The sequence below is a fragment of the Mauremys reevesii genome, linkage group 9, assembly GCF_016161935.1.
Source record: "Mauremys reevesii isolate NIE-2019 linkage group 9, ASM1616193v1, whole genome shotgun sequence".
In the NCBI taxonomy this organism is placed as follows: Eukaryota; Metazoa; Chordata; order Testudines; family Geoemydidae; genus Mauremys; species Mauremys reevesii.
The window spans coordinates 50,367,046-50,391,750 of record NC_052631.1 but is presented as its reverse complement, the minus strand read 5'-3'; the positions used below and the strand labels follow the sequence as shown (position 1 = coordinate 50,391,750).

At 45.8% G+C, this 24,705-nt stretch overlaps 1 protein-coding gene across 4 annotated transcripts; it reads right to left on the bottom strand.

Moving 5' to 3' along the window:
- LOC120371770 (small ubiquitin-related modifier 3) lies at positions 1 to 23,882 on the bottom strand. 4 transcript variants are annotated; one of them, XM_039487991.1, is made up of 4 exons: positions 23,685 to 23,882; positions 4,447 to 4,575; positions 3,201 to 3,272; positions 1 to 1,521 (listed from the first exon to the last, which is right to left on the bottom strand). In XM_039487991.1, exons 1-4 carry the CDS (start codon positions 23,703 to 23,705, stop codon positions 1,459 to 1,461), a joined length of 285 nt encoding a protein of 94 aa, XP_039343925.1. In that variant the 5' UTR covers positions 23,706 to 23,882; the 3' UTR covers positions 1 to 1,458. The 4 variants fall into 4 exon arrangements, with proteins under 4 accessions (XP_039343925.1, XP_039343923.1, XP_039343924.1 ...); XM_039487989.1 differs by lacking the exon at positions 23,685 to 23,882 and adding an exon at positions 13,911 to 13,973; XM_039487990.1 differs by lacking the exon at positions 23,685 to 23,882 and adding an exon at positions 7,347 to 7,378.
- Positions 23,883 to 24,705: the final 823 nt, after the last annotated feature.

Here is a 24,705-nt window from a genome sequence, read left to right as displayed (position 1 = left end):
GACAGAGTACCAAACTATATTTACTGTATACAGTAGTAAAGAACAACAAGTAATGTACAAATTGGTGAATAAACTATGAGCTCTAACAGAATATCCCACCCTAGCCCATATACAATAAAATGAAAAAGAAAATAAGGACTTTTCCCAGCAGATTTCAAGCAAAGAGATGATCTAATGTCAAATTGGTCCAGTAAATATAAAAGGCAGATAATGACCTAATCAAGCAGCAATGGACAACCTATTGAAGGATAATAGGATGACCTTTTAAAAATTTCATTTGGAGTAGAGCCCAAAACATCATATAGAACTGAAAGTCACCACACAAATGCATTTAAAATTCAATACATTTTTGGGAAGCAGCAGAGCAGAAATTTTTCAGAAGAACCTTAAATTACCTTTTCAAGGTTTTTGCGCTTAGCAATCTTTTAATTGTTCTTCTGCACATACAGCTTGGCCAGAAGCTTATCAAGAGTCTGTTTGTTAGAGGTTTTGGTTTGTTTTATGTAAGACCACATTTATCCATAAGAAACATGTACTGAAAGAAACCAGAGGCCACATATTTACTAGTACCAAGTGAGTAATAATGATACAACTTCTATGTTTGTATTAAAGGGGATGATAGGGACAAGTTGCACTTTTTTTGTCCATCACCTAGTAAACCGATAGTGAGCTGTGACGATGGACTTTTTTCTTTTTATTCTTATGGAACATAATACACTAGTGTTCAGTCATGAACACTAGTAGGTTTGGTCTAGCATTCTGGTAATAACTCAATTGCTGAAATTAATTCTGGGCAATTCTCTTATGTTTGCTTTTTAAAACAAATTTCAATCTATTTTATCAGATTATGACAAAGCACATGTACATTTGCAATATTTAAACATTTACTCTATACTAAGCCTCATATCTGCACGTACAGTCCTTGTATCATAGGTTTTGAGTTTTACAATAATAACTGTGTTTACAACACATAGTAAAAACTTTTAAATCAATAACCTTTCCTTCCCTTCACTTGCCCTATTGTAGGAGGAGATTTTAAACTCACTACTGAAGTGAGGATATATTTACATGATTAGAATTATGCAGTGGGGCAATAATTAATAAGAGCCAGGAATTAACAATCTGTGTCCTAGAATATAGGGGGATACTTAGGCCACAGGTTTAGATAAACAAGGTAACAGCAGACAGACAACCCAGATTTTACTTAACTTTTCAGTTTAATTCCATTTGGCCCAATTTAAGATGTAGGTTAATCCCTGCAGATACAGTTTTGACTTGCACACGCAGTATGTCAGAGGGACAGCAGAACAATTTTGGTAAATGTCCTCTAAAGTTTTAGAAGAATCCTGTGTGATTGGCATGTTCATTCATTACTATTTAATAGCAAATCCAAGGACAGATGAGAAAGTGAGGTGTGACAAGGGTCTTTAAATTCCTCTTCCCAAAAGGACAGCATGTTTAACACACTCCACCTGTCTGCTGTTGAAACACATCAATAGTATCTTCATCTTCCATCTCCAGCTGTTGGATTAATGCACATATATTTTAATATATACATAGCTATACATTTTAAAAGGGCATTTAGTTCTTGCATTGTTAATAGCATTACTTGTAAAGAAGCAGTGTTTAAATTTAAACTTTAATGCTTATTAAATTCCCCTCTCCACCCACTCAGAAAGCAACATCACCCCTTCACCAGTGTCTTCCCAGCTCTAGTCACAAGTTATCTTGGTCTCCCTTCAGCAAAGACATTCCAGGCTGACTGACACTGTGTTGGGGAACAAGATCCCAGATTTAGGCAGTAAAGTGGAGTCTAAGATCCAAGGCATTAAGGGCTTCATGTCACTCTATGCTTTTCCTTTAGTGTCAACACTCAACACAGATTGTTCCTGCTCAACAGGGCACAACTCTGGCCCTCTATTCCCACCCCTGCTCCCCACAGTCTACACTTAAAAATTAGACCAACCTATCTTCGTTATTCAGGGCAGTAGAAAATTTCAGGCCCTGAGAACCATAGTTAGGTCAAAATGACCTAGTCATGTCTACACCAGGGGTGAACAGAAGGATTCTTCCATCAACCTAGTTACTGCCTCTCAGAGAGGTGGATCACCTACATCAACAGAAAAACCCTTCTGTCAACATTGGGAGCATCTACAGCGTTACAGAGGCAGAGCTGAAGCACCATAGCTGTGCTGCTGTAGTGTAAACATACCCTCATTATACTTCCCCAAGAAGTCTGGGGCCAGATTCTCTGCTCTGCTTCCTCCTCTCTAACTGCTAAAGGTGTGGTTTCTGTTGATTTAATCTACACATCTCCCCAAACTTGCAAATCAAACCTTTATTCCACTCCCAGCCAACTTCTGCAGCAGTGCACTTTGTGCAGTTCAATTTGTCTTCTGAACAGCAAGGGTCTGTAACTAATCTCTAATTAACCACTGTCAACAGTTATTCACATGAGTAGTACCATTAATTCCACAGAGGTTATACTCTGTGGGCACAGAAAAAGTTAGTCTTTTCAGCAAGCCATCCTGGGGTGCACTCCAGTCAGCTGCAGTCAGGGTGTTCCTTTCCAGCCTAGATTTTCTCTCTCATAGTTTTCACATCCAATTACAAAATAGCTTTGCAGGGCATTCCCACAGCCAGAACAAACCAGTTTGGTCAGTGATTTATTGTTCTCTCTCAACTCCAAAGGAGGACTCATTAGTCCAATCCACCCCATCCAGAATATGTCTGGGTTTTGTTTCTTGTATTCCTTACCACAGGCCTTGTCCATACCAGGAATTTTCCTCCCTGAAATTTATCACTATTGCCAATACTGATTCAGCTTCAGCAGTGGCAGAAATGGTGGTAGCACTAGTGTAGACAAGGCACCAGCAGTCACCTGCATTTTAATCACGCTAGACATCATTTTCTAGACCTACTCTGAGCATGGTTCGTAAGACAATCCTTAAAACTCTGGCAGCTATTTGGAGCCATGTCTACGCTAGTACTCTCACTTGCTAATTGGGTCAAGCTCCACCAGTGGTAACAATTATAAGAATTTTTAAAGAAAAAGAAATCCTACTGCACATTTTGGAAACTGCTGGGCCTACGACAAAGATACGATTCTATCAAAATGCCCCCTAAAATAGTTTTAGTTGTCTGCACCTAGACAAAAATATACAGAGTTCTGCTATAGTTATTACAACGTATTTTCGTACCTGTGCAGGCGTGTCAGTTTCATTAATTGGTTGTCCATCAAATCTGAATCTAATCTGTCTCATTGACAAACCCTGGAAGTTAAAATAATTAACATGAGATATGGAGTTTTTATTTTGCAATCAGCATAAAATAAGTTTATGATTAGGAGCAAGTATTTGCTATAACGTGTAAAAAATCAGAATTCAGAAGATTTAAAGTGACAGAAGAGCTATATATATGTTGTATATGATTCGACCCAGATGTCACAATTCTAAGTTAGTCTGAAGTCCCAGGGCAGGCACTGTATGAGCAGGACATCTACAGTAGAACCTAAGAGTTATGAACTGATCAGTCAATCACACACCTCATTTGGAACTGGAAGTACACAATCAGGCAGCAGTAGAGGGGGAAAAAAAATCCCCCAACAAATACAGTACTGTGTTAAAGGTAAACTACTGAAAAAATAAACAGAAAGCAGCATTTTTCTTCTGCATAGTAAAGTTTCAAAGCCATATTAAGGCAATATTCAATTGTAAACTTTTGAAAGAACAACCATAATGTTTTGTTGAGAGTTATGAACATTTCAGAGTTATGAACTATCTCCATTCTCAAGGTATTCATAACTCGAAGGTTCTACTGTATTTTGGAATAGCACATGTTCCCTGCACCTTGCAGTATGTAGCTTTCTGGTGAGTGGGGGAAGGGAGCGTAAGATACCAGAGCAGAGTGATGCAGGGGGATAGAGAGACAACAAAAAACATTAAGAGGGGAAAAAAAGAGAAAACAAAAGGAAAAGACAGACAACTACTTTTCATCTTCAAAACACTCTGCAAACTTCTTAAACCTCACTTCACACCTGTCAGGTGGTTAACGATTTTATATACGTTGTAACACTGATGTTAAAAGGTCTAAGGCAACAGAGGGAATTAGTGTCAGAGCCGGGATTACAGTTCAGGAGTTCCTGGCCCCTAGAACCAGGAGCACTGGATGAGGATAAAGTAATTTTCATTAAAGTATAACTGAAACCAAATTTTTCAAACCTGAGAGAGAAAGTTAAGCCGCAAAATCCATATTCTACCATACTCCCATATAATGGGGTCTACTCATTCTCAGAAACATTGATATTTAACACATTTTATGAAAAGAAGTAAAGTTTCCATAATGACAAGGTTTTTCATAAGATAAGAGATCCTATTGACTCTCAGACAGCAAAATGAATTTATTAGTAATACTACAACATATAAAAACTGTGTTAAACATATGTACCTGTCTCTCACAATAAGCCTTCATTAGTTTGTTTAAGGGTGTATGCCTTTTTATTTTGAACTGCACCACGGATCCATCCTGGCCAGCTACTTTTAGATTGATATGGTCATTCTCTGTTTTTACTCCTTCCTGCAAAACAAAATGTAAAGATGGGCATCACTATTCATGAATAAAAGTTACCCTAAGAATCTGGAAAAGACTGATAGTACTTAAGCAAACTGTTGCAAAACAGAAGCATTCCTTCCTATATATAAAGGTTTGATGTTCTCCACAGCGCGCACAGAAAAAAAACAAACCCAAGTTTTGTGTTTGCCTCTGAGACTTGCAGGCAAAGAGGTAAAAGTAAGAAACTTTAGAACAAATTACTAAAAACTGAACAAATTCCAACATTTACATCTGCAAACTCAGACTATCCTGAGGGGAAGTTAGTAGATTATTTATACTCAATGGCAAAACACTAAGTTAACACAGAGTTAAGGTTGCTTGATGATGTCATGCAGAACACTAAATTGAGCAAAACTCAAACGGCTGAAAACCAGGAAATGCATAGTTAAGTGTGCATGGAAAACCTTAACTTTGCTCTTTTTCAGTAATGCCCCAATATGCCCATTAACATAGGAACCTATACTCTGCCAACCCCACAGTTGCTGAAATTACTCCTGGGGGGGTTCTGCACCCCTGCGGGAGCACAGAATTCATATGGCCTGCATTTTTCTGTGCCCCCGTGCAGAAAAACGCAAAAAAAATCTGCCGGAGGACACATGCCTCTTCCCTGTCAGCGCGTCTGTTCTGGGCTGGGCGTGTATGCCTCGGTGATCGCCGACGGGGGCGGAGCTGGGGATACGTGCGTTCCAACAAGCGAGAGAGACACTCTGTCCCTCTCTCTTGCGACTGCAGCTCCCCGGCATGTAACAGGGCTTTTTATTATGCAGGAAGCACACTAGAGGCACAAATGAAGCAGCCTGCTTGAGGGCTTGTCTACACTGGCACTTCACAGCACTGCAACTTTCTCACTCAGGGGTGTGAAAAAACACCCCGAGCGCTGCAAGTTTCAGCACTGTAACATACCAGTACAGACAGTGCACCAGCGCTGGGAGCTGCTCTCCCAGTGCTGGGAGCTATTCCCCTCATAGAGGTGGGATTTTCAGAGTGCTGGGAGAGCTCCCTCCCAGCGCCGCACCGCAACCACACAAGCCACATTAAAGCGATGCTGCGGCCACACTTTAATGTTGCTAGTGAAGACGTGCCCTTAGTTAACTGATTTCATTCTCTGAGGCAGAAATGTAGCAGCATGCCTATTGTTAGTTAGCTGTTCCCATTCTCAGTCAGTTCTCCCAGGAGCATAACATTTGTGACAGTTTTAAGGCCAGAGTGATGTAAAGGAGTCTTATCATAAATGACAGTAAGGGGATCCTCAGCTAGGAAGATCTACATGCTTTCTCACTTTTTTCCTGTGCCAAAGTGGCACAATGGGGTTAGATTACAGCTCAGGATTTATTTTACCTGTTAAAAAAAAAAAAAAAAAAAAAAAGACTTTGAGGGCAAATAAAACATTTACCAAGCAGTCAATAAAGGCCCCATCTACACTGGCAAGTTTCTGCACAGTAAAGCAGCTTTCTGCGCTGTAACTCCTGAGGCGTACACACTGCCAAGCCACTTAGTGTGCAGAAACTTCACAGTTGTAGCACTCTTAAAAAAAAAAAAAAAAAAAAAACTCACCACCCCGACAAGAGATGTACAGCTTTCTGTGCCAGGGCTACAGCGCTGCAGTGCCAGTGTAGACACCATGGCAATTACAGTGCAGTGATTGGCCTCCAGGAGGTGTCCCACAATGCCTGTTCTCACCTCTCTGGTCATCGGGTTGAACTCTACTGCCCTATCCTCGGGTGACCAACCGTCATCCCCACCCCGTATATTCCTTTGCAAATTTGAAAGTCCCCTTCCTGTTTGCTCGGTGATGCGTGCAGTGGTCTCAGTGCATCTTTCCAGGTGGCTATGCCTGCTCCACACACCAGGCGATCCCCCACTTGGAGCAATGCCGAGCTGCTGGACCTCATTGGCATTTGGGGAGAGGAAGCTGTGCAGTCCCAGCTGCGCTCCAGCCATAGGAATTATGGTATCTATGGACAGATTTCTAGATGCATGATAGAAAGGGGCCATGACCAGGACACATTGCAGTGTAGGGTAAAAGTGAAGGAGATGCGGAATGCCTACCATGAGGCATAGGAGGCAAACCGCTGCTCTGATGCTGCGCCCATGAGCTGCCGATTCTACAAAGAGCTGGATGCGATACTTGGTGGCGACCCCACCTCCACTGCAAAGGCCCCTGTGGATACTTCGTTGGCTCACGTGCCAGTCGAGAGTGGATCGACCCAGGAGGAAGAAATCTTGGATGAAGAGGGGGACTCAGAGGCAGAGGATGGCTCGGAGGCCAGAGATACATGCAGTCAGGAGCTCTTTTCTACCCCGGAGGAACCTAGCCAGTCACAGCAGTAGGATCTTGGTGAAGCACAAACAGGAGAGGAAGCCCCTGGTAAGTGGATCTGATTTTGGGAATTGCTGAATCGAGTTGTTGGGGGCAGAAGGGTTGCAGAAAGCAGGCTTGTCTCCCACTGCATGCCTAGTCTGAGCGGCAGAACAGGCTGTTGATAAGACTCCCTCACTTCATGGGAATCTCCCTCAGAGATCTCCAGGTAACTCTTGTGGAGATAATGGGCAATCAGCTGCCGCAGGTTCCTCGCCAGAGCTGCTTTGTTTCTTGCTCCTTAACTTTGACTTTCCCGCGCCACTGTGCCATCACGGGGAGACAGGGGGACCATTGCTGCACACAGGCTAGCCGCATAGGGGCCAGGGCAGAAGCCGCAGGCTTGGAGAAGACCCTCCCTTGATTCCCTGCTCACCCTCAGCAGCGAGATATCTTCCATAATGATCACATCCTGTGGAAAGTGAGAGGACAGGAATGATTATCAAGCCCCCGCTACAGTGCTGGCTCTCCCCATGAGCGACGTGCCCAGTGTACAGCAGGATCCGGGAAGAGTGATTCACCCTGGCCCTGCAGCTATTCACCATTTTGGGGGCCTTGTATCTCATGTGTGCTTGCCTAGGGTCAGCCAGTTAGTGACAGGTGTGTGAGTACTGACTGTGTTTTAAAGCACTGAATCAGTGTTGTCTGTGTTGAAAAAAAATACTGCTTCTGTAAAATGTTGCATTTAAACTTCACAGAGATGACCTTGGGAGGCCAGCCTCCCTTATCGGCAGCAGAACGGCTGTGCAGAATTAGAAAGCGGCCATGAAGAACTAAGGAGGACTTTCTCCATGAGGTTATGATGCACTCTGCCACTGAGAAACAGGAATTGAAGGAGTGGCGAGGCAGCAAGAAGAGGGACCGAAAGGAGAACGTGGCACACCAGAAAGAAGCCAAGGAGTGGCTCTTAAATGTTATGGAGCGCCAAGTGGACACGCTCCAGGCAATACTAGCTCTTCAAACCGAGCAGCTCCACGCCCGCCCTCCCCTGCAGCGCTGTCACAAAAGGGTTTCCCATGCACCCCCACCCCCATCGCCAACACATTGTTATCAATCTCCTGGCTCCACTCTCTACCCACAGCATTCCACTCCTCCCTCCTCACAGTCCAGCAGTGTGGACTCCCACTACCCACTGCACTCATCACCCATCCCTCTGGCCCTGCTGATGTACAGCACCCGCTACGTTGTACTCCAAAGGAGAAGGTTGGGTATGATCCCTGGACATACCCAAATCTGTAGCTGTCCCGGGACCCCTCCTCCTCTGGAGACCTTCTCTTTCCCCCTCCCCGCTGATGTATTATTGTTGTTTGACTCTCTCCTCTGGTTGTTGTCTTTTAGTAAAAGAATTGTGTTGGTTTGAAAGCAATCTTTATTCTATTAAGTGAAAGCAAAAAGAGCTCTGCAAAGCAACATACAATTATGTTAAACCTCCTTATTGCATCATGTGCACCAGACACCTCCTAGAATTACAAGCACTTCAATCCTGAGCATAGCAGCAAATATTAGTGGCTTTCAGCTTCAAATTGCTGCCTCAAGGTATCCCTGATCCTTATGGCCCCGTGCTGTGCCCCTCTAATAGCCCTGGTCTCTGGCTGTTCAAACTCAGCCTCCAGGCGCTGAGCCGCTGCGGTCCAGCCCTGAGTGAAGCTTTCACCCTTCCCTTCACATATATAATGGAGCGTACGGCACACAGCTATAAGCATAGGAATATTGTCATCGGTCACGTCCAGCTTCCCATACAGGCATCGCCAGCGGGCTTTTAAATGGCCAAATGCACACTCCACAGTCATTCTGCACTTGCTCAGCCTGTTGTTGAACCGCTTCTTGCTGCTGTCAAGTTGCCCCATGTACGGCTTCATAAGCCACAGCATTAGGGATAGGCGGGGTCTCCCAGGATCACAATGGGCATTTCAGCTTCCCCTATGGTGATCCTCTGGTCCGGGAAGAAAGTCCCTGCTTTCAGCTTCTTGAACAGGCCAGTGAATGCCTCAAGTAATCTCGTGTCGTAGCTACTACGCGTGGCAAGATCAACGTCGCACTCCTCTTGCTGTAGTTTACAGAATAACTTCACTGCCACTCATGACATGTTGGTCAGAGCGAGCAGCATTCTGGTCAGCAGTTTGGGATCTATTCCTGCAGTCCGAAGAGGCAGAGCGCGCAGTACACAAACCGTTGAAAGATGGTGCCAAACACAGACAGAAGCACAGGGATTGCTGGGATGCAAAGCAATGCATCCTGGGGCATTGGGACGCCCCATGACCCCCCCTGCCTTCCCACAAGTCTTAGCGGCAGAAGAGAAAGAGGGTGCTCTGTGGAATAGCTGCCCAGAGTGCACCGCTCCAAACAGCACTGCAAGTGTGAACACACTATTGCGCAGGCAGCTGTCAGTGTGAACACACAACAGTGGTTTTCCTTCTGCGCTCTCTGAGCAGCACTGTAACTCTCGGAGCTGTAACTGCCATTGTAGACATGCCCAAAATGACAGGACACTCAGAACCAAGCACTTCCCAGAGTACCAAGCCAGGTCCGGGACAATGATTAGCAAAACAGCATGACTTTCATGTGTGAAAGTCTGAGCAATTTAAAATGACATTCTTCCCACCCACCCCCGGTTTGGTGTTCTGTAATGTAATTTAAATTAAAATCCAGGATTATAACTGGAATGCCGGGTATTAGTTACCAAGTGTTTGTAACTTAACTTTCATGTGTTTAGGAAATGCTGAATAGTTACTGTGACTTTTTTCTGTATTGTAGTTTTAATAAATTACTAAAAGAATTGAAACTGGTGTGATTATATTACATTATTTTGACAAATAAAATATGCAGAATTTTGTTTTGCCACAGAATCCCCCCAGGAGTAAGAAATGTACAAGCTCTTCACCTCTTTTTACAATCCATTCACTCTCACACCCAGGATTCCAGCTAACACTGTTGAAGGACACCCCCCCCCACACACACACACAAAGTTGCCCTGAACCCACTCAGTCCTCTGTCCCTGGCTTTTCCCCCACCTGATGCAACAAAAAATTTTGTTTAGACCCGCTACTGACTATCCTGCCGTGTTCACAGTAAACCTCCCCATAATATAAAAATATGTTATAACACACACAGCTTCTAGCAAGCAACATGAGTTATTAAATCTTTATTGCACAGGTGTAAAAAGGTTCAGACTAGACATGTCAGTGGTGGGGTGTTCACCAGAAGCAATGGCATCAGCACATTCCCTCAACCTACCCAGGCAAGCATAAGTGGCTGCACAGAAACCTTCTTGGATTTGTTCTTTATTGGCGCATGCACACTGTTCTCCTTCCAGGTTGCACATCTATGCAAGCAAAGAAGTGAACATGTTCTTAAATACCGTTCACAGCTTGGGTGCCACGTTCTACCTTGCGTAACAACTGACTGACCGACAGGCTATTTTGACCTGCATCACAACAATAGTTTTATCTGTAGCTCTGCACAAAACACACATGCACACAGAGTCAGAATTTCCCATAGTCTCCCTCATGCCCGTAGCTGTGGAGACACTCTTTATTCTGAGCATACCTCTGTATACCACTGAAATACATTTCCTTACCTATCAAACAAGTCAAAATAAGGACTCAATCACAACAGAATAAAAATTGTTGCTCTAACTAGATCTGGTACCTTTTAATCCACTGCTATGGAGTGCAGAGGATGCAGTAATATGTTTAAAGCACTTAATCACTCTCCCGTGGATTCTAATCCCTCTTTTCCTCTCCTCCCCATGCAATCGGAGTTCTGGTGATTTATCTGAAACAGGTAAATGTCCCTAGGATTTGTTTTGGGTTGTTATGTTATGTCTAGCTGCCTGCAAGTCTCTAAAAGTGTAAGAGAAATTTTGTACACTTTCTTTTTAAAAGTTTACCTTAGAGAGACATTTGTTTGACTTTTTCAGGTAGACGCAGCTGTCAGATGGGGGTCCTCTGGAGTGGGTGAGGAATATCTTGAATTCCAGGTCCTCAGCCCTTAACTGCCCATCAAATGTCTTTTGGGAAGGCAATGGTTATCCCTCAAGAACAGACACTATGCTTAGCAATAAGACAATGTTTTATTGGAGCCTGTGTCCCCCAGTCAAGAGAAAGGGGTAGATCCCACATAAATATTATGCAAAGACCTTTCCCCCCTACAACAGTACTAAGCTTGGCACAATTTTTTTTTTTGTAAATTTAAAAATAAAAATCAATATTAACTTAAATCTTTTTCAGAGTTGTATCAATTTTAATAAATTTTCAGTTTTACGGTGGTGCTGCAAGGGCCTCCCTGCAGGAGCCAGGTGTAGTGAGGGCTATGGTCTTGGCAGGGCAGAGCAGTGACCCCCAGCCTGGAATGCAAGGACAATGAGTTCCCAGCCACAGGGGAGGCTACACTGCTGCTGAATGACTCCTGCTAGGGGAAGGCCACTGCATCCCCAGACAGTGAGTGAATAAGTGAGCAGGGCTGTGACAACAGGGCTGCAGAGAACTCCATGTGCAGCCACAGGAACAGTGACACAGATCCCTACAAGCATATAGTGCAGATAGGCCAAGAGATTTTTTTTAGTCAATTTCAGTGTGTCAGGCAAAACTGACATTTACTGAGAACTAACAAACAATTTAAATCAAATCCTGCCAAGGCTAAATAATGCAATGCACCCAGTACTGCATGCCTAGATAAACAAATTAATGCTGTCTACCCTGCACAGAATCCCCAGCCATGCAACTCCCCATCTCTTTGAGTTCTGGAACAAAGAACTCCAGATGGTTGAACTAAATGACCTCCTGAGGTCTCTTCCAACCCTAATCTTCTACGATTCTATGTGTTGTGAGCTCGGGTTGCTGCTCCTTGGTCCTGACACACCTTTTCTGGGAGGGAGGAAGGAGGAGGAAGGTGGGGGCGACGGAGGAACGCCTCAGTAAACCAAAATTTATAATGTGGCCCACCCAACCTGTGCTAAGGTTCACAACTACTGTACTTCAAATATGTAAGTTAAGAGTCACATTCCTGTATGACATGAATTTCAGTGAAATAACTGTCATTCACTGAGTTATCCCACTGTCCTCAAACCTTGCATTGAACATACTCGCCTACACAGGTGCATAATAGACCACAAACACTTTAATTGCTGAACAATTATTTATTAAAAACCAACTATATACAAGCAAACAACATTTAAAACTCTGTTAAATCTAAAAAATAATAAATAATAATAATAATCCCAACACCTAAACAGTCGTTCTCAAACATGCTGAAACATGCATCAGAAAGTACTGATCATACATCTTAAAACCCTCTGTACGTTTGAAAAATCCCCTGGCCCTTGTGTGACAGATGTACCCCAACTACAAGAAACAGTGAGGTGTCCAACCTTGTAAATATTTCTGACACACAATACAGATTTTTTCAATTAGCCAAGAACCCTCCAATTTCCCAATTAATGTTCTTCCAAAACTTATTAATAGTTTTCATATTGTCACTGTAGTGATTATTCAGAGGCTCAGCCAAATTAAAGAAGACTATCAAAGCTTCTGGACACAAGTCACTGATGCAGTCCAAATCTGCTCTCATACATTATGTGAGCAGTACACCAGGAATAAGGCCCAAATAATTTCTGCCTGACTGAATCACCATGTCTGACACATCACCACCTCTCAAGTCACCAGTGAGACACTGTAGAGTGGGTAAAACATGATGCCAACCTCTTTTTTCTCTCTCCACCCAAATCAACTTGCAATTAGTAATCCCCATGTCATGGTGTACTCATTACTCTCCTGCAAACTTCTCCAACCTTGTGATCCAGGAATTGCCCAGAAACCACACATTAGCACCTCTGGCAGCACACATTTATTTTCCCTCAGCAATCAAGGTAGCCATGCTGTCAGTTCCAAATCTCTGAGCTCTGTTTCTTTGAAAAAACAAAACAAAACAAAAAAAACCCAACAACAGCAACAAAAAACCCCACATTAAACACAAGATCAGGAAGTAGCCACTTGGCCCCACCCTTCCCTCAGGGGCTAACAATACACAGATTTTCTCAAAAACAATGAGGATTCCGGTGGCACCTTAAAGACTAACAGATTTATTTGGGCAAAAGCTTTCGTGGGTTAAAAAACCCACTTCTTCAGATGCAGAAGTTTTTTTTACCCATGAAAGCTTATGCCCAAATAATTCTGTTAGTCTTTAAGGTGCCACTGGACTCTTCATTGTTTTTTTGGTTTCAGACTAACATGGCTACCCCTCAGATTTTCTCAAACAATTCATGGCTTGCCAACCAGCAATTCACATATCTCCCCTCTCTCCATAAAACACCTCCCCTCACTGTAGCCCCAAACTCCCTCCCACCTGTTGCCCCACTCCTAATACCTCTCTTTTCCCATCAGGAATTCACATATCTAATTTTCCCTCAGAAAGACTTTGATTACATTGTTCCCCCCACCCCAAAAAATAAAATTGCCACCCATTACTCACATATTGCAGCAACCTCCAACCACTCAGTCAAAATTTCCTTTTGCTTAGCCAGGGAGGGTGGGGGAAGGGTTTGTGATTAACTTATCCTTAATTATGTTAATTGAAGGGTGAGTTCACAGCATCAATCTCAATCAGATCTGTGATTCATCAAGTCATTAATACCTCTCAGTTTATCAGTACAAGGCAGAAGAGGGCAACCAGTTTTGGAAGAGAGGGTTGTAAGTTGGGAACTCCTCAGTCAAATGACCCCACATTTGGATCACTAATGGTACCCCATGCCGCACACCAACTTTCAAAACAATCAAAGTAACCAGATAATAGAGCGCTTACAAGAGTCGAGCTTGAAAGCACATTAAATGGCAAAACACCTAGTTAACACAGACTTAAGGCTGCCTGGTGACACCTTTTGTCCCTCCACAACATTGAGCTCAGCAAAATTAAAAACCAGGAAATACAGAGGTAAGGTACACACCCATGTAATCTTGAGGTGGGTCAGGTTCAAAGGACTACCGTTTGTCATCTTGAGCTATCCAGCTGGTAGGAAACTTTGAAGGCTAACAAGCCTATTAACTCCTCTATCTCCACATGCTCAGCGTAATCTATTAGGTGTGTGAATAGGCTTGTGAGTCTTAGGGTGCCTAACTGGAGAAGCAAACTCTTTTTCAAATAATGTTTTAATGTGATTTCTGCCAAAGGGCTGGTGAGTGCCATGCACCCTGTTGGAGTAACCCTTGAGTGTCTGAGATACTGGTGCAATGATCTGAGACCTGGTTGGATCTCTATTTGTGAGCAAAAAAGCACTGCCAGGATGTGTCAACTTTAAGAAAAATTGTCGTCCGTCCATCCCCCTCCCCCAGGTCTGTATCTTGGGAACCCCTTGGTCACATTGACCCAAATTTAGATCACTATACCCTATGTCCCATCACTTACACTGAATTTTAAGGCAATCTGATTAACAATATGGATTTTAGAGCACTTAGAACTGTTGAACATTAAACAGAAAATTGATTTTAAGGTTAACATTAAAATGTTGGGAATGGAAACCCTCTAGCAATTTTCTGTACCGATGCATGCATGCTGTGAACAATGTCCATTTTCTTAAATATCATTCTACATTTGAGTGCCCCAAAGATTGGTGGGTGTCATGTGCTACCTTGGGTAAAATGACACATTGGATGTGGTGTGGATGAAAATGGTCTCATAGCTTGATCTCGGGGGGAGGGGGGGGGAGAGGAGGAAACAAAAAAAAATAAAACCCTCCACCTAGAACTTTTGGGGAAATGGCTATTTTTCCCAGGGCATAAATCTCCAGAACCTCTATCTCAAATGTCCCCAAATTTGGGTCACTAACCCTATTTTACATCCCTCTGAAGCACACCAAATTTCCAAGTAATCTGACTAAGCATGATGATTTTAGAGGACTTCGAAAAATCGACCTTTAAACAGAAGTCATGAGGCAACCAGGACCATAGTGGTCATGGCTTGTTACTATAATTAGCTGGATCCTATTTATAAGACACTGCAAAACTCTGCAAGTTATACAACATTCACTAATTTTCTATTAAAACAGTCAACATTTGGTAAGTGACTAGCACCTGTTTGTGCCATAGAAATAATATAAAAAATGATAAAATAATTCTAAGTCCTAAATAGGTTCAACTATAAATTTAAATGAGAGTTTCATTAACTTCAATAGAAGCAGAAATACATTAATGCTCAGTGCTTTTGAAATTCCCACCCTAAATGCTTAGATCATAAGGCGTTATTTCAACTTCAGCAGTAAGAGAACTCATTTTATAATTCTTTATGTGCTTTGAAGCGTTAGTCACTAAATGCTATCTTTAACTGTACATTTTCAAAGCATTTCCAAATATTTTCTTGTTCATGGCAGTCTCTCCCATAACCTTCCTCCCACCCCATCCCCAAACTCCTAGACAGACACAGGAGATGATTTCAGGGCACTAGAGTACAGTGCTCGCCACCTCCCAGAAAAGACCCTGTACTGCAGGCCAACGGTAGAGAGGAGGTCAGCCAAACTCTGTCCTCTGCCCTTCACAAAGACAGAGAAGAGAGCTGCTCTATGCAGGGCCGGTGTAAGGATGTTTCGCGCCCTAGGCAAAACTTCCACTTTGTGCCCTCCCCCCCCCCGGCACTCCCGCCCTGAGGCACCCCGCCCCCCGTGGCAGCTCCCTCCTTCCACCCTGAGGTGCCCCCCTTACAGCAGCTCCCCACCCCCCACCCTCTGCTCTGAGGCATCCCCCCGCCCCAGCTCACCCCTGCTCCACGCACGAGCACCCCGAGCACGCTGTCACTGCTTCACTTCTCCTGCCTCCCAGGCTTGCGGTGCCTAAGCTGATTGGTGCCACAAGCCTGGGAGGCGGGAGAAGTGAAGCAGCTCATCCCTGCCCCGCCTCCTCTCCGAGCACGCCGTGGCCACTTCACCTCTCCCGCCTCCCAGGCTTGCGGCACCAATCAGCTTAGGCGCCGCAAGCCTGGGAGGTGGGAGAAGTGAAGCAGCCACGGTGTGCTCTGGGAGGAGGTGGGGCAGGGGTGAGCTGGGGCAGGGAGTTCCCCTGCGTGCCGCCCCACCCCCCCTTACTTGCTGCAGGTGGCCCTCCCCGCGCTCCCCTGCCCCAGCTCCCTCTGCCTAAATGCCGGTGGCGACTGGGGCGGCCAAAGATCTGGCCGCCGCGATCACTGCCGAAGAAAATGGCGCCCCTCAAATCCTAGCACCCTAGGTTGCCTAAATGGTTGCACTGGCCCTGGCTCTATGGCACTGCACTGTCAGTGGCAGCAGGAGCGCACACACAGTGGTTTGAGAGATTAGAACCACTAGCTTTAACTGTTGATTTATGTGGGGAGATCAGTGACCATTACACGCAAGGTACAGGGAGAGAGCTGGAAAAAGAACAGGTGGTCATGTGAAAGTTAGGGGAAGGTGTAGACACAGGAGGCAAGAGGCAAGGATCATTTTCCTTTCCTATCAAGAGACAAGCTTAAATTACAAATAAAAATTGGATCCAGGAAAAGGTGCACGTGAACATAGGGTTTAAATAAGTTCACAGAGGAGCACAAAACATAAAAGAGGAGAATATGAAAGAATATTGAAACTTATGTTACCATCCATTTACCCCACTCCTTTTTCTGGGTCATCTATTTTGATTGCAAGCTCTCAGGGGCAGGCTTCTGATAAGCACTTGGCAGAAGCAGTTTCAGCAGGTAAAACAACACACTGGAGGAGGGGAAGATGAGCTCCAACTGAAGCCAAGAGGTTCCCTCCCTTTCCCAGCACTCCTTAGACAGAGAACTCTGCAGGGGAGACCCTACTGCCCCTAGGGGCACCAGGCTCTACCCTCCCCACAACCATGTGGCTCTGGGGAAGCTGCACAGAACCAGCTAAGCAGGGGTCGGCAACCTTTTGGAAGTGTTGTGCCAAGTCTTCATTTATTCACTCTAATTTAAGGTTCCGCGTGCCAGTCATACATTTTAACGTTTTTAGAAGGTCTCTTTCTATAAGTGTATAATATATAACTAAACTATTGTTGTATGTAAAGTAAATGAGGTTTTTAAAATGTTTAAGACGCTTCATTTAAAATTAAATTAAAATGCAGAGTCCCCCCGGACTGGTGGCCAGGACCCAGGCAGTGTGAGTGCCACTGAAAATCAGCTCGCGTGCCGCCTTCGGCATGCGTGCTGTAGGTTGCCTACCCCTGAGCTAAAGTCTCAGCTGGCACTATCGGACACATGATTATGTCATCTAAAGCAGTGGTTCTCAAACTTTTGTACTGGTGACCCCTTTCACACAGCAAGCCTTTGAGTGCGAACCCCCTTATAAATTAAACATGTTCATATATTTAACACCATTATAAATGCTGGAGGAAAAGTGGGGTTTGGGGTGGATGCTGACAGCTCGCAACCCCCCATGTAATAACCTTGCCACCCCCCGTGGGGTCCCGACCCCCAGTTTGAGAACCCCAGATCTAAAGGTATGTCTACACTGCACACTCCTTTTGGTGGTGCGTAGAGTACATAGATGACATGCTCCCCCAGCACTGTTAATAACTAGCACCATAGATGGAGAGGCACTGCTTAGGTGAGTAACAATATGCCTGAACCCTGTGTGTTCCCAACATGACTCTCTGTTTGCCCAAGCACTGCCTGTCCTGCAGCTGCCTCCCCACACCTGGGGTCCTTCTCCATGGCAGTGAAAGACTCTGGCAATGTGGAGACAGCAGAGCCAAGCCTTTCCCCACTCCCTACCCCTGCCAGAGCTTCACTGACACATGTAGCTACAGTGCTGTGTGGACGCAGCTTGCTTTGCACAGCAGTATGTAGTAACACATACCCTACACGCCACCACAAGAGGTGTGTAGTGTAGACATAGCCTGTTTTCTAGTTTTGCCTCTGGACATTCTCTTCTCTGCTGATTAGTTGTTTACTCTACCCCCCTTCCGCATGGTCTCTTCACTTAAATCTCTGTCCATCTGCCCTCCACACTCCCCTTTCTCTCTTCTGTGTTTTCCATCTCCCTTCCTCTTTCTGTTAACCTCAACCCACCTAATCACAACGTCCCCCCCCACAAAAAAACCTCCAAGGCACTAACGTTCTCAAACCATCACCGGATTCACCCTATTTGTATTTTCTATCCCTCTGCTCTACCCTTTGGGCTTGGCTACCACTGGCACTTTATACCGCAATAAAGCCTCCCAGAGCGCTCTACTTTACTCCCCATCCACACTGGCAAGACACGGAGAGCACTCTGACTCCCTGGCTAGAGCGCTCCTGGTATTCCACCTCCACGAGAGGGATAACTGCTGTTGCGTATTGGCTGAGATGCCCCAGGGCCAGTGTGAACAAGGATTTACGTTACAGCGCACTGATTGACCTCCAGAAACATCCCATAATCCCCTTAAGTCAAGTGGCCACTCTTCTCTTTGTTGTGAAATTGGCTGAGGAATGCGGAAGTGCCTTTTCAGAGCTCCATTTCAGACAGAGGCTGCTTATCTGCAAAACGGGGCAAAGCAAACGTTGAGTGAGTGAGAGAGAGGCATGGGGGCTAGGGGGATCTGAACTTACAAGACAGCGTGCTGACACTCTCAGCACTCCAAAAACCCACTCTCTCTCTCTTCCCCCACATACAAACAACACACTCCACCCCACTCCCCTCATTTGAAAAGCACGTTGCAGCCACTTGAACTCTGGGATAGCTGCCCATAATCCACTACTCCCAATGCCGCAAATGTGGCCATGCCAGTGCACTTGCAGCTGTCAGCGTGGACAGACTGCAGCGCTTTCCCTAGTGCGCTCTCCGAAGGCTGGTTTAACCCAAAGTGCTCTACAGCTGCAAGTGTAGCCAAGCTCTTTGTCTATTTAGATTATGAACCAGGGATCAGCAACCTTTGGCATGCAGCCCGTAAGGAAAATCTGCTGGCGGGCTGGGATGGTTTGTTTACCTGCAGCGTCCGCAGGTTCAGCTGATCACAGCTCCCACTGGCCACGGTTTACCATTCCAGGCCAATGGGGGCTGCGGGAAGTGGCAGCCAGCACATCCCTTGGCCCATGCCGCTTCCTGCAGCCCCATTGGCCTGGAACAGTGAACCGTGGCCGGTGGGAGCTGCGATCAGCCGAACCTGCAGATGCTGCAGGTAAACAAACTGTTCCGTCCTGCCAGCAGATTTCCCTGATGGGCCACGAGCCAAAGGGTGCCAATTCCTGTTCTAAACTCTTGGGGGGGGGGGAGGAGGGAGAGAGACTATCACTATGTTTGTATATTACCTAGAAAAATGGGGCCTCTTTCTCAATTGACATCTAAGTGCTATCACAAAACAAAAATATCTTAGCACATTTTGGGGTACTGTAATAATTTTCTAATATTTTTGGAAGCCTGAAACAGTCATCTCTTTATTTCACATCTTTTGTTGGTGTTAAACATTTGAGCCAAACATGACTACTATTAGAAACAAGATAACTTCTGACAGTCAAGACATAATCCTGCCCTTTTCTTTCCTGATAGTCCTGGTATCTACCCAAAACAGAACACAGATGTTTCCATCAAACACAGCCTCACTAGTTCAACCACCTTACCAGATAATATATAGAGATATACCTATCTCATAGAACTGGAAGGGACCCTGAAAGGTCATTGAGTCCAGCCGCCTGCCTTCACTAGCAGGACCAAGTGATTTTGACCCAAATCCCTAGGTGGCCCCCTCAAGGACTGAACTCACAACCCTGGGTTTAGCAGGCCAATGCTCAAACCACTGAGCTATCCCTCCACCCCCCAATAAAGCACCAGATAAATTCAGTTTAGATTTTTATACAGCAATGACTGTCCTTTAAGTACTGAGAATGCAAAGTCCTAACCATGCTCTTCATCTTAAGAATCATACAACTATCAGAAACATTCACCCAGGTTATCAGCAGAAGACAGGTGAACTGCCCAAGTAAGTCAGTGCCATAGCTCAGGTCAGATCCTCCACTACTAGGTAGAGATTTCACCCTTTCCTTAAAATGGCAGACTCCAGATGAGCACTAGTAAGAGAGAAAGTGATCTTCTCCAAAACAGTCTCTAGAAAAGATTCCAGGTTCTGAAGGGTACAATCCAGAGAGGAAAATATCTATCAGCAGAGCCACAGAAAAGCTATACCAAATACAGCTAGTCAAGTTCAGTCCTCCTTGGCCCCTAGATTGATTCTCCCTTCCTTCATCTCAAGACTGCTTCCAGCACAGGAAGTTTCTAACCCCAATGGAAGGAACAAGGACCATTAAGGATTTTGTGGATCAAAAGTTTAAAAGCTCACTAGGGAGCGGCTTTGAATATTTGCCCATTGTCCTACAAAACAACTTTAAATCTCCAGTCTTTGCTCACGTCTTTATCATAAAGTCACCCTAAACCTAAGGTTGCCCACAAAAGTCAAGAAAAAGCTAAAGATTTACAAGTTAGCACTCTGCTTCCTGTATAACTATCTACATCATTGCTAGTTTTTCCACCAGAACCCTTCCCTGCAACATTCTAGCTTGCCACAATATGCGTCTTAGAGCTTTGGACACAGACCTCCAAGGGCAATCTCATTCTATTCTATATAGGTTCTTACAATGCACTGATCATGGTATCCAAACACCTTCCAGTAGCATGCTAAGTGACGTGACTACACACCTGTCATATATTGTTTGTTCTCTCATCCCCTCCTAGAGGGAGAAGTGTGTTCAGGGGAGTATGTTGGTTCGATAGTGTCTGCTCTCGCCCCCACTGCTTTTTTTAATATATGTGTTGTTAAGTGCTTATAGTAGAGAAGGCGAGGTGAAAGAAATGCACCTTGTACTTGGAACAGAAAGCGGTGAGGTTTGTGGTAGTAATTAGTCCCAGGAAGGGGGGGAGGGTATCTCCAATGTCTCAGACAACCCCTGGAGAATGCTCTGTCTTCTGCACAGAGAAGCTTTACTCTTATTGTTGAGAGTTCCACTGTGCCAGAGGAGTGGGGTTGTTGACCATGGTCTTCATGCCTGAGCTTTAGACAATCTTTTAGATATCCTGGGCCCAGGCCAAGGAGCACTTTGAAGATAATGATTGAGACCTTGAACTTGATTCGTTATTCTATGGGACGCCAGCGTAGAGAGCAGAAAACAGATGTGATGTGCTCATGGTAGCCCATGTTGCTGAGGAGATGTGCTGCAGCCTTCTGCACTAGTAGGAGTTTCCTAAATTCTGAAGGTTTCACGCCCAGGTACATCATGTTGGTGTAGTCCAGCTGAGAGGTGCCAAAGGCATGAATAACTAAGGATAGGTCTTTGTCCACCAGAATGGGACTGAGTCTCCTAGCTAAATAGAGATGGAAGAAAGCACTGCTTGCAAATGTTGGCAAGTGAGACTCAGCATCAGTGAGGAATCCAAGAGTATTCTTAGAATATGGACTGAACTGACCAATTGTGGGTGTGTATCCCAACCAACGGAATCAGCACCATGGCTGCAGGCTTTTCAAGATACTTTCCTTTGCCCACCAGCCTCACCTGTCATTCAAGCTCCCTTTGGTGAGATTACACTTTTCAGGGGATCCCCCCAAAAGACACCAATGAATTCCTCAGACTTGAATGAGATCTTGCCCAACCAATCCTCTTTCAGGAATTTAAGGGAAAATTTGAGCTGACACATCTCTTTTGCTCCATCAGAAAACAGCCAAAAGCCCCTCTGCAGTGTCTTCTCTAGACCAGTGGTGGCCACCCTTCTCGCAGCCCCCACTGGCCTGGAGCAGCGAACCGCGGCCGGTGGGAGCCGTGATCGGCCGAACCTGCGGACGTGGCAGGTAAACAAACCGGCCCAGCCCACCAGGGGCTTTCTCTGAACAAGCAGCAGACCAGCTTTGAGAACCACTGTTCTAGACTTCAAAATCTTTTCAGCCAAGTAGCCCATCATCTTCACAGGAAGACTAAAGAACTTTCTCCTCCTGAACCATACCTCTTGACAGATGGGCTCTGAAGATTATTCACACAGGTCTTTTCAGTAATTCCCACACCCTTCCTTTCTGGCCTCCTCACCATCCATAAAGTAACAAGTGTTCTCTAACAGTGTCTCAGATATCATCTATTTAAGAATGATTGTTCTAATTCCAGCCAACAAGAAGTTCTTCAGTTTCTATTCAAGGTTCTTTGTGGGTAGAAAAAACATGGGATTTCAACTTAAACCTGGTAGTACATAAACTCCATTTCTGCACACAATCTCTGGCTCATATCATTCAAGAATTATCTCTGAAAGAATACTTTTCCTCTGTCAATCTCAATGAGACCTACCTTCAAATTTTGTTTAGTTCAGCTCACCTGTGTTACATTTACTTCACAATTTAGGACAACTGGCTGTGGTAAGTAATGCCCTTTGATCTCATCTACTCTCATTTTCAGAGAGATGACAGTCATAGCAATAGTGAGTCTGAAACAAAGCAGCATCCAGAATTATCAATATATGGACAACCTGCAGTGAAGGCTTGGATCATACTAAACTGCTTTTCTTAAAACCCACAGAACTATCAAGGTCCTGGCAAACCACAATTTTGTTTTTAACCCTGGGCAAGAAACTCAGAAGCTTCCACACATTTCAGAATCAAGGAACTTAGTAAGTACCCACTGGCCATGCCTCCACTAAAGAGGCACCGGTGTAGCCTGTATCAAGCACGTTCTCTGGGCACTGCTGCAACTCTGGTCCTCAGAGAATTTTCTGGGACTACCAGGAAGAGGCACTGGCTCATCAACTGATCCCACCTCTATCTCTTCAGCTTTCCATCCTCTGGTAAAAATCTTCTCTTCTTCAGTGACAAGCCCCTGAATGGCAATATAGCTGTCATGTGGTTCTCTGAATGAAGAAGTGGCAAGTTCACTTTTCCAATTGTTAATATTCTATTTTTTGTACATGTATGGTAGCTGTTTGTAAAAATTATTATATTTCTCAAATGAACATTGTTGCAATCTCATACGGTCAGGACAGGTCAATGAAAGCACATCAACTGGCCAAGCTTTGTCACTTCTCAGCTGGACTTGAGCAATGCAATGTACTTGAGCATGTATTCTTCATTTAGCAAACTCCACTAGTAGGGAATGTTGCAAAGTGTCTTCCTCAGCAACACAGGCTACTGCAAGCACATCAAACCCTTCCTCCGCTCACTACCATCGCTGCATACGGATTTTCAAATCAAGGTCAAAGTCTCAGGTCTTATCTTCAAGGTGCTCTGTGGCCTGGGCCCAGGAGCTCTAGAAAGCCCATTACAGCCCCAGGATGAAGACTGCAGCGCACAACTCCGCTCTGGGGCCAGGCTTTGAAGGCCTCCAGAAACCGAGGTCCGTCCTGACCTCAGCACTCTCGCTCCCAGCGCCAGGTGTATGTCTGTGACCTGCCTCCCTGAGCCCCAGGCCCTGCCCACTACACAACTGGCTCCCGGGGAGCGACCCCGCGGGCCAGGCGCTAACACGCTGCCGGGACGGGCGGCGGGAGCTCGGCGCATGGGGGCGGGGCGAGCGGAGGGGAGCGAACCGGACGCTCCCCACGACGGCGCAGCGCGGCGCCTCTCGGCGACGTCGCCCCCAACCCCCGGGAGGCCCGACCCGCAGCCTGGCCGCGCTCCCAGCATCCCTCGCGAGCGGGCGGGGCGCGAGACCCCGGGTCTCTTCGATATGGGGCGGGGCCCAGGGAGCCCGCAGGGCCCGGGCTGCGCGGTGGGGAGCCCGGCAGCCCCGTGCAGCGTGCCGCGGCCCCAGCCGTTACCTTGGGCTTCTCCTCGGACATGGCGGCGTCGGACGGGTCCGGCCTGGCGGGAGCGCGGAGGGGGCACAGTCACGCTCTCAGCTCCCGCGTCTCTCCCGCCGCAACTGCCCGCGAGAGCGCGCTTCGCCCCCCAAATCCCCGGCCTCTGATTGGCTCCGGCAGGCCCACGTGCCTGTGCGCGCTCACGAGGCGCGCTCGCGAGCGATTCCTCGTCGGGGGCGCGCGTTAGGGGCGGAGGCAGGTAGCGCTGGGAAGTGCGTCATCGAGGAACCGGAAACGGTGGAAGATTACGCCAAAACGGGGGGGAGGGGCGAAGTAGGTGGTGCTCAGAACGAGGCGGGTAACGGGGAAGCGGGAGCTCCCCTTAGAACCTAGGGAGGGGGCAGCCCAGAGCCCCACGCGTCTGCGCCTTCCAGAGCCTGGGGGAGGGGCGAAGGGAGCGGGAGAGCTCGCCACAGACCCTGTGGGGAGGGGCAGCACAGAGCCCCATGGGTCAGCTCCCCAGGGAGAGTGGGGGAGGGGCAAAGGGGGGCCCTGCTGGCCTATCGCCTGCCGTATGGCCTGGTGCTGCCACTATCACAACTGCTACATGGAAAGACATGCACAAACATACACTCTAAACAGCCATCTTGAAAACCCACATGCACCCTCAGGCTGTATCCACATCCTCCTAACATGTATGCACACGTAAGAAAACATGCACAAAGTATGCATATACTGTTTTCCCATACATGCACAAAAACATAGAAATGTGAATGAGCATGCAAGTATGCATATATAGCTTTGCACATATGCATATCCACAAAACACAACTGTATATGCTCACAAAAATAAAGCAACCACACACTCGTGCACATACAGCAGTAACATACGTGCATACTAAACATGTACACATAAATGCCCCTACACAATTCAGACTCGTACACAAAAGCGCCCACGTTCATGTACAAAAAACCTGCACATATGTATGCATATTTTGGGAGTGTATTTGCCTAGGAATGTATGTGCAAAACATGCTAAT